Genomic DNA, 11,046 nt, shown 5'->3' on the forward strand with positions numbered 1-11,046 from the left:
TTGATTTGGTCATTCTTTTCATTTGACTAAGTTTGAGCACTTTAAATTTTTAAATTTAAAAGAATGACAAGTTCGAACGAGATTTTCAACCATTAAATGATTTCAGTTGAAAAAGTGATGAATACCAAAGTTGTATAACTCATAAAGATCTACAACTTTTATTTTGATCATTTCTTCATCTGACAAAGTGATAGTAAACATTGTTCACAAGTCAACATGTTTCTCGTATAGTTCATGAAACTATGAGTCATATGTGAATTTGTGAATAATGTTTACTAATACTTTGTCACATGAAGAAGTGACCAAAATAAAAGTTGTAGACAGTGATGAGTTCAACAACTTTTATGTTCACAACTTTTATTGTTGAAATCATTTAAGGTTTCAAAATCTTGTTTGAAGTTACCATTTATTGAAATTCAAAATTTCAACTGTACAAATTTGGTCAAATGAAAATATGATCAAAATAAAAGTTGTACATATTGATGAGTACTACAACTTTGGTATTCATGAGTTTTTCATCTGAAATCATTTACTCTTTCAAAATATTGTTTCAAATTGAAATTGTTTGAATTTCAAATTTTGAATCGTTCAAACAAAGTCACATGACAAGATGACCAAAATAAAAGTTAGACATTATATTGACTGCTTCTTCGCCGCCTCCCCCTCTCCCAAATTTGAAGCAAGTTGTTGAGGTCAGGGAGATATTTTCACCGTCTCGTGACCACCACATTCCTGAGATGCCACATTCTTCTCCGCCTCCTAGCGAGCATGTGCCTGATGAGATACCACAACCTTCTCCAGCTCGTACCGAGCGAGTGCATGATGAGATGCCACAGTCTTCTCAACAAGCACAGCCAATACATGAACAACGAGTGCCTCCTGAAGAAGGTGATCCACAAGAAGATGAGGACGTGCCTGAATGGGAACTTCGAAAGAAGCATCCAATCACCATAAGGCCAGTTTATGTTCCGATGAAAGATGTCTCGTCGGTGTCCAAGTAGTATTTCCATGACCAGTTCAAGCCTGAGAACCAAGTTAAAAAAGTCCCATCACGGGGTTCTGAGGAGGCCGTCACTAGCAAACTCCACCAAATTGCAAAGCAGTATCCAAATGTTGATGCCATCAAATGGTCAAAGGATTGACCGAAAACATATGAAAGAGGCAAGCCCTTCCTACCAAACTGGGACATCCAGCACCTACCACTTAGAATAAGAAGGTTCCATGATTGGTACTTGCGTGTTCTCCCAACAAGCATAGACCTCATACAAGCATGCTTCCCCACCGGCACATTTTGTTGTAACTAGCCCACGCCGTGATTTGTAGAATGCAAGTGCACATTGTCAAACAAATGCCAAGTGTGAAAGCTAGGTATCTAGACCCTCAAGCTATAGCCCAAATAAATTTTAATTACCCTAAATAGTGGAAACTAGATGCCAAAGAGCTAGCTGCTACAAAGACTCTTTGGGAGAAAGAGCACATCCGTACGACAAAACTAAGGGAAGAGTCCCTTAAGGTTGCGGCATACATTGCCCTGGCTTTCAAAACTCTCCAACAACACTCTACTATATGGCTACCATACAGCTTCGAGTAAGTTCAACTCTATACTTAAAGCTTTGTTCGATATATTTTATTCGATGCAAAAGAGCTTATCTAGTTCTATGATTAAATCCATGTAGCAACCACTGGATTTGTATAGCCGTCGATGTCGGGAGGAGCATGGCATGGGTCTTTGATTCAATAGATAGGGACCCGGTGACATACAAAGACTTCATATCGATTCTCAAGACGTATACATATCGACAATCCTCATTAGCTTATATGTTTGTATACATACTTGTAACGTTCACTTTTGGATACTAAAAAGTTGTATTTGCTAAAATAATTCGAACATGGCATTTAGGTTCTATGTCAATAATCATCTTGGAAGACATGATCCAGCAAGGAAGGAAAAGCTTGCTATAAAAACACTATGTGTGGTAAGTGTAACTTACTTCTTCAGTACTCCATTACATGGCTGTCAAAAGCATTACTTAACATTTTCATATGCAAAACACACAGTGCCCCAAGCAGAAGCCTAAGAGTATACATTGTGGATACTATATATGTTCAATGATGAGTAACACCGGTGCCTATAGGATACACCCCCTTAAGGGTAAGTTTGAACCTCTTCACCCGTAGTATAAAAACTTCATACATGGTATGAAATACTAAACCAAAACTTGTTCTCTTGTAGTGGAAAGAAGAGAAAGGAATGAAAAGAGACCCATACAAGGATGATCAACTCTTAGAGCTCGTCGGCGACCTTTGCAACTTTATATTAGACCAGATTGTACATGTCAAAGGCACCTACTATGACCGAGAGTCTGACTTAGGTAGAAATCCTCAGTACCAACACCTTCGTGAGACTAAAAGGCTAGCTCTAGGACGTTGATAACAATGTGTATGGAATTTGTATATTTAATGATGGATTGTATATATTCTTATGAATTGGACGTGTAATTGTAGTTTATATAATACTCTTGTGCTTGTAGTCTAAGGGGTTCGGAACGCTGGTCGCGGGGCGTTCAGCAATGCGAACACGGTTCGGAACGTTGGTCGCGGGGCGTTCGGTAATGTGAACGCGGTTTGGAATGCTGGGCGTCCGGCAACGCGAACGTGGTTCAGAACATTGGTCGTGGGGCGTACGACAACGCGAACACTGGATGGAATACGCAGAAACAAACAGTGTTCTGGTTGAATTTGAATTGTAAATTTGAATTTTTTTTGTGGGAAAACGTAGAACCGCCCCTACAAAAAGGTATTATAGAGACGGCTAGTACTACAGCTGCCCCTACAAATCAATTTGTAGGGGCGACTAGTACTACAACCGCCCCTACAAATCGATTTGTAGGGGTGGCTGTAGTACTACTAGCCGCCCCTACAAATGCATGATTTGTAGAGACGGTTCGATAGGGGCGGCTGGCCAAACCGCCCCTACAAAGGGTTATGAGCCGCCCCTAAAAATGGTTTCTGTAGTAGTGAAATATGGTGATGAATCAAACATCGGCTAAATTTAATTAGGCACATTGAGTCATGGCAAGCTATGTCACAATATGGTCATCAACCGAACATGTTGCAAGTGTGCAATTTGCCAGTACCAGGATGTAGATGAGAACTTGAAGTTTAGAGAGTTGGGTGTGCAATTCTCAAGTATCAGGACTTGAATGAGAATTTAGGACAAGTTTAAGAAGCGCTAGCATAATTTAGTCACCTTGACTTGAAGTATTCAGGATATTAAATAGAGTTAAATGCACCGGTAGCCCTTAAACTTGTAAGCATGTATCACTTAGGTCTACGAACTAAAAAAAATGCATTTTTTGTCCCTAAACTTGTAAGTAGTGCACCGCAGGTCCATATAATACATGTAGGCATTTCTACCTGATGTGGCATAACAGCGTGACATGTGTTTTTATATTTAACCCCTCTAATTCTCTCTTCTTCTCATGTCCTAGCCCATGACCAGCACGGCGTGGTTCAAAGACACCCCGCAGCCCAGTGAAGATGTCGGGCCTGTGTGGTTCTGCGATGTCCTGAGGGCCCATCAAGATGCCCTCTTTGTAGCTCTAGAAGGCGCTGTTGTGGCGTGCAAGCAAAGCTCGGCCTCAACAAGTTCTTCAACTTGACCGTGGGCGAGTTCACTAGCATGTACACCGACACCTTGCCCGAGGCCGATGACAAGCAGGTCGTCGCCGGCAGCCTCGCCTGTGGCAGCACATCTAGGTCCAACAAGTAGCCGCCTGTCCCCGTCGGGGGCGTGCTCTCCCCGTAGGACTAGGGAGACCATGGAGCTGTCACTGCCATCAAGGACCAAACTGACCAAGGATAATGTGGTATGTCGTAGTTACCTGCATGTATATGCTAAATACTCAAATGAATATACATGTGTGAATGAGTCATTCAAAGATGCAAGCTGGAAGCTACTGAGCTTTCTCTATGGTAGTGAGGTGGGTTCGGTGGAGGGCATCAAAATGCGATCAGGACAGTGACCCTGCTAACACTATCTGAGCAAGAGGTGCTCGACACTGCTCTGGTCCGACTACTATAGCTACAGCGGTGGTTACACGTACGATGCGTTCGAACACAACATCAACCATGTGTTAATCGTAGACCAGTGCGGCAAGGCTCCGAACTACCCTGGCTACGTTGCCAAGCAAGGAATCATGTAGATTTGGCCGGTGCATGCATACGCGTGCATCCATGCATCCAGCACTAGGCTGTATGTGCTGTTCTTTGTGATTATGCATGCACTTGCACTGCCGGTGGTCAATATCAATGACAAGTACCAGGGCAACTACCCTGACGAGGCCGCGCTGATGATGGAGCACTCTCTGCTCGAGTGCTCCTGCTCCTGGACAGTGCGTGTAGCTGGCACAACACGACCTGATCGATGGAGGCATGGAGCCAAGTAGGTTCATGTTGTCTGACACTATCCTTGCAAACACCGTGGCGAGTAGCAGTAGGCCACAACATTCAAAGCCATGCACAACATTGTAGAGGCACGGCATGCGGCAGTGCCAGAGGCATCCACACCCTAGAGGCGCTAGAGCTCTAAGACAACGAAAGTCATGGCCATGTCGGGCGCATAGGTGAAGCATCGCTCGACGAGCACCTGCACAACCAATGCATGTGTGTGCGGCCATGAGGCCAGTGCTGACACATAGGACGCCGTCGAGTGTGGCTAGCGCCTTCTCGCTCATGGCCTAGTCAGCTTCGATGAGGACCTCCAAGAGGACGAGCATCGCACGCGGAACTCCGCGAATGTCAACAAGCGTGTCATACATGCCCAAGGTCCTAAGACGTGTGTCCATCGGCTGATGACATGAGCTCGCCGAGCATGACGGAGGTGCTTTCCTACAGCTGGAAGCTCACCGTGGGACTAGGACATAATCGAGAGATGCGAGCAGTATCAGAGCCATACAAGCATCATCGCTAGACTAACCGCGGGTGATGATGGATGGTTTGGAGATGGACAACAGCGGCGGCACTGCTGTGGCTGCCCAGCCACGACAGGAGGTCATCGTGCGCATGGTGCGGGAGGTCAGCGGCACTAGTTGGCCGACGCTGACTCACAACAACTATGGTGAGTGGGCGGTGACCATGAAGGTCAAGCTCAGAGCCCGATGCCTCTAGAATGCCATTGACAAGGGCACCGACAATGAAGAAGACAACATGGCAGCATTGGAGGCTATCCTCGCTATTGTGCCAGTGGAGTATAGGGAGCCGTTGGAGGCGAAGAACTCTGCTAAAGAGGCGTGGGAGGTCATTGCAGCGATGCGCGTTGGCTCTGACCACGCAAAGAAGGAGACGACCCAGCTGCTGAAGCAGAAGTACGCCACCCTCAAGTTTAAGGATGGTGAGTCGGTGGAGGACTTCTCCCTCCGTCTGCAGTCGCTCATCATCAAGCTGAGGAGCCACGGTGTCACCATCGATGAAGAAGAGGCGGTCTCCAAGTACCTCCACTCCATGCCGGTGAAGAACATCTAGATCGCTCTCTCCATAGAGACAATGCTGGATTTGTCCACCCTCACTATTGAGGATATGATAGGCCATCTACAAGCGGTGGACGAGCGCATGGAGCAGGCCATAGCAACGATGGATAGTGGTAAGCTACTGCTAATAGAGGAGTGGGCTGCCCGGATGAAGGAGAAGAAGTCCAAAGAAACCTCCTCCAGCCACGGTGGCGATGGCAAGCACCGTGGCAAGACTTCTTCGGAGAAGAAAAAAAGAAGGTCGACCCCAATGCCTGCCGGCACTACGGGAAGACGGGCCATTGGGCAAAGGAGTGCCCAAATCGTAAGTAGGAGAAGAAGGCTGAGGCTCATTTAGCGTAGGCTGATAAGGATGATGAGGCCACTCTCCTTACGGCGACATTCTGTGCACTGCACGACATTGAGGCCAAAGAGAAGGGAGAGGTGATGGCCGTGGAAGGGCACGACAAGGCTTTGAAGGCTGTCAACCTCAACAAACCATGCGCCCAAGTCCACCTCGGACATGTGGGTGGCGAGTAGGAGCAGCGATGGTACCTGGACTTCGGCGCCAGCAACCACATGATGAGCTGCAAGGCAGCCTTCTCCGAGCTCGATGGCAACATGACCAGCACGGTAAAGTTTGGTGACGGCTCAAGAGTGGCGATTCGAGGGTGCGGCACCATCATCTTTAGGTGCTAGAACAACGAGCATCGCACGCTGATGGATGTATATTACATCCCGTAGCTACGTTCAAGCATCATCATCATTAGCCAGCTAGATGAGCGTGGCAACGAGGTACTGATCAAGGACGGTGTCCTCAGGATCAGGGACCAGGAGCAGCGGCTTCTTGCTAAGGTGAAGAGGTCCCAGAACTAGCTATACCTGCTCGACTTGAAGATGGAGTAGCCGGTGGGCCTGGCAGCATGGCACACCAAGGAGCCATTGTTGTGGCATGCCCGGTTCAGCCATCTTAGCTTCGACGAGCTCGGTCGGCTAGAGAAGATGGTCCAAGGGCTGCCCCACATCAAGCACGTAGGCGAGCTGTGTGACAGTAGCCTGGTCAAGAAGCAGAGGAGGTTGTTGTTCCCAAAGGTGGCCAAGTATCATGCGGTAGACACTCTCGAGCTCGTCCACGACAATCTCTGTGGGCCAATGACGCTAGCCACAAACGGTGGTCGGCGGTACTTCCTCCTGCTCGTGGATGATTGCAGTCGCTATATGTGGCTGCAACTCCTGACATGCAAGGACGAGGTGGCAGAGGTGATCAAGAAGTTTAAGGCGCGCGCAGAGGCGGAGAGCGACAAGAAGCTGGCCGTGCTACGTACTAATCATGGCGGCGAATTCACTTCTATGGAGTTCGCTGCGTACTGCGTAGATTGGGGTGTGGTGCGACACCACACCATGCCGTACTCACCGTAACAGAATGGCATGGTGGAGCGGTGGAACTAGACGGTGGTCGACATGGCTTGATCCATGATGAAGGCCAAAAGCATGCCAGCAAGGTTCTGGGGTGAGGCAGTAACCATGACAGTGTTCATCCTCAACCGCACATCCACAAAGGTCCTAAAGGGCATGATGCCGTTTGAAGCTTGGTATGGGCGCAAGCCAAGCGTGTCCTTCCTCCGGACATTCAGCTGCATTAGCCACGTTAGGAAGACGAAGCCGGTCCTCACCAAGCTGGAGGATAGGAGCACACACACCGATGGTGCTCCTAGGCTACGAGGAAGGTACCAAGGCGTACTGGCTCTATGACCCACATGGAGGCAAGGTGGTTGTCTCGGGTGATGTCGTGTTTGACGAGAAGGTGGCCTAGGACTAGGACAGTCTGGGCACGGGAAAGCTAGCGGCTTCACCAGCACCTTCATCATCAAGCATTTGGTCATCCATGGTGGTGGAGATGCTGGAGAGAAGGTGCTGACCACTCCAGCAACAAAGCCGAGCACTCTAGGAGGGGTACTGAGCACTCCAGGGGTGGTGCCGAGCGGTCCTGCAGTGGTGCCGACCACTCTAGGATGGGTGCCGAACTCTCCTATAGCGGTCCTGTAGTGGTGCCGACCACTCCAAGACTAGTGTCGAGCACTCCTATAGTGGTGTCAACCACTCTAGGAGTTGTGATGAGTGGTCTAGGAGTAGTGCCGAACACTGTAGCGGAGGGTGCCGAGCACTCCAGGTGCTGTGCCAACCACTCTAGCGAAACAAGGGACTCCATCGACGCCAATCGAGTTCGCCTCACCTCCAAGCGACATCACCGAGTTCATGGATGCCTTCTACGATGGTGAGGAGATGCGGTTCCACAGGCTATACGACATCGTTAGTGGCACAGGGTCCTTAGGCCTAGCGGGTCGGCTGCTCAATGACCTAGAGCTGCTTCTCATTAGTGCAGAGGAACCACCCACATTCGCTCTGGCTGAGCGTGATGCAAATTGGCGACGGACAATGTTGGAGGAGATGAAGGTGATCGAGGAAAACGAGACTTGGGAGCTCGTCGATCCACCTCCAGGATGCCGTTCGATCGGCCTGAAGTGGGTGTACAAGGTCAAGCGGGACAAACGTGACGCTATTGTCAAGCATAGCGCGCGCCTCATCGCCCGAGGCTTTGTCCAGCATGAGGGCATTGACTTCGAGGAAGTCTTTATGCTGGTAGCGCGCATAGAGTCTATCCAACTGTTGTTGGCTTTGGTAGTAGTAAAGGACTGGCGCATCCATCACTTGGACGTAAAATTGGCCTTCCTCAACGGTGAGCTGGCGGAGACGGTCTTCATCAGGCAACCTCCAGGTTTTGCCATCAAAGGAGCAGAGCACAGGGTGCCCTGACTAAGCAAGGCGCTCTACGGGCTATGGCAGGCCCCATGAGCGTGGAACACCAGCTTGACGCCATGCTGGGCGAGCTTGGGTTCATGCAGTGTGCAACCGAGCACACGCTCTACATGTGGTGACGGGGGAAGGAGGAGCTCGTTGTCGGCATGTATGTGGACGACGTGATCATCACCGGCACACGTGCCAAGGACATCGATAGCTTCAAGCGCGAGATGGTGACTCATTTTCGAATGAGCGATCTTAGCGTGCTCTCCTACTACCTCGGCATCGAGGTGAGACAGGCGAAGGAGGCACTCACGCTCGGTCAGATCGCGTACGCCTCGAAGCTATTGGAGTGGAGCAACATGGCTAAATGCAAGCCGTGTGTGACTCCGATGGAGGAGTGGCTGAAGCTGATGAAGGCCAGTACCGCGGTGAAGGTAGATGGAACACTCTACCGAGCATCATCGGCGGTCTGTGCTACCTAGTCCACATGAGGCCGGACATTGCGTTCACCGTGGGCTACATCAGCTGCTTCATGGAGGATCCCCAAGAGGATCACTAGGCCACGGTGAAGCGGCTGCTGCGCTACGTCAAGGGGATGGTAGATCATGGGATCGTCTTCCCCAAGACCGGCGGAAGTGGGCTATAGCTCACTGTGTTTAGCGATGCAGACATGGCGGGGGACATCGACGGACGGCGGAGCACCTCTAGCGTGCTCATCTTCCTTGGGTCGGCTCCAATCTCATGGCTATGGCTGAAACAAAAGGTGGTGGCGCTATCCATGTGCGAGGCAGAGTACGTGGTGGCAGCCACAGCGGCGTGCCAAGCTGTGTGGTTGCGCCACTTGCTGGGCGAGTTGACCGGTGTGGAAGCTCACCCACCAGCGCTGATGGTGGACAACTAGCCCGTCATCGCCCTCGCGAAGAATCTAGTTCTCCACGACCAGAGCAAGCACATCGATGTCAAGTTTCACTTCCTCAGGGACTGTATCGATGGAGGGCAGATCGTCATCGAGTTCGTCAAAACTAGTCGGCAACTCATGGACGTCCTCACCAAGCCGCTCGACCGTCTTCAGTTCACGGAGCTGAAGAAGATGATCGGTATGGTGGAGGTTCTAGGGTTAGCAACAAGATTAGGGAAAGAATTGTAAAGTAATCGGCTGCTCCCCCTCTATACACGCGGTAGGGGTAGGCGCTAAAAGGGCTCCCCTGCTGCTGCACTGTAGCCACGGTAGGGGCAAGCGTCGAAAGGCTCCCCTGCCGCACTGTAGCTATAGCAGGAGCAGTCGCCAAAGTCAGCCCTGCTCTCACATCTAGTCACTGTAGCAGCATGGCAGCCTGATATGTCTGTGTACTAGGATTAGATGGGTAGAGTTATATATATAGCTTCCCACTGCAACTCAGTAAAGAGAGAGATATCAGTTTTGTCATCTCCTCTGTAGAGCTCCGACCAACGCTGGCACTTGTGTTGTGTGTGTGTGCTCTGTTCTCCCCCTTCTTCTACATCTAGCCATAGTGAGCAAGAACGCCGATGACCGGTTGGCTCACCCGTGCGGGAGATCTCAAGACCAACAACAAGCGGGGCGGGCCGCAGACAGCCCGCACCATGCCATGCTGCCTGCCAATATTTTTTGTGGGCTGTGTTCTAACGAGGCCACGCTAATGATGGAGCAGGGGTGTTCGGGCAGCCTGTGTCTGTCCACATCGACGCCGGCAGCAGCGTCGTCCAGGGTTCAAGAAGGGCGTCTTCAATGGGCCTATGGGACATCTCTAAACCACGTCGTTCTAGTTATGGGCTAGGACATGAGAAGAAGAGAGAATTAGATGGGTTAAAAGTAAAAACACATGCCACGTTGTCATTCCATGTCAGCTAGAAATGCCTACTTGATAAGTTTAGGGACCCAAAAGTGCATTTTTCGAGTTCGTGGACCTAAGTGACACACGCTTACAAGTTTGATGGCCGTTGGTGCATTTAAGTCTATTAAATATTTAGACTAATATATAGATTATTCATCTAGGTATTAGATCCCTCTTGGACGAATGGATATGTGAAATACCCGTCATGTTTTCACTCACATTCATATATATCACTATGTAAAAAAGCCACATATCCACCATGCTCCCTACAGACGCTAGGACAAACGCACGTCTGTAATATGAGTTTACATACGCATGTTCTAAACACACGTCTATAATAAGTCGCCAACCGGGGTTACTGGTCTGGCGGGATCAACATGCGTCTGTAATAAACGTCTACTACAGACGCGTGTTTGGAAAGCGCGTCTATAATTAATGAGTCGCGTCTGTGGTATATGAATAAGGCGCGTCTGTGTTAGAGGTATTTTACAAGAGACGTGCCCCGTCAATGCGTGTCACACATAGAGAGTTCTCGGACCCAAAAATATTATCAAATCCCATGGACTTCGCAACTTAGGTCTGCGTCTGCCTCCACCCCCTCGATTTGTCCCTCGCCCCTCTCCTCTCTTCCTCTAACGCCACCACCCCGAGCCCCGACCATCTCCCGTTGCCTCCCCCTCCTCTCTTCCACCGTTGTGGCGGCCACCCCCTCCTCCATCGATGAGGCCACCACCCCCTCCTCCACTACAACTCCTCCCCTCCCTTCCCTCAGAAAATGGCGGTGGCTTCCCTTGCAAGACCGGATGTCGGCGCCTCCCTCCTCCAGACTGGCTAGCGGCGCCTCCCTCCTACCAAATCCAACCGGCGCCCCTCCCTCCACCCAC

The 11,046-nt window shown here is 49.9% G+C and overlaps 1 protein-coding gene across 1 annotated transcript; it reads left to right on the forward strand.

The window, feature by feature from the left end:
• The first annotated feature begins 8,470 nt into the window (after positions 1-8,470).
• LOC136536244 (uncharacterized mitochondrial protein AtMg00810-like) lies at positions 8,471-8,791 on the forward strand. Its single transcript, XM_066528607.1, has one exon. The coding sequence runs from the start codon at positions 8,471-8,473 to the stop codon at positions 8,789-8,791; it is 321 nt and encodes a 106-aa protein (XP_066384704.1).
• Positions 8,792-11,046: the final 2,255 nt, after the last annotated feature.

This window comes from Miscanthus floridulus, chromosome 2, assembly GCF_019320115.1.
Source record: "Miscanthus floridulus cultivar M001 chromosome 2, ASM1932011v1, whole genome shotgun sequence".
Taxonomy (NCBI): domain Eukaryota; kingdom Viridiplantae; phylum Streptophyta; class Magnoliopsida; order Poales; family Poaceae; genus Miscanthus; species Miscanthus floridulus.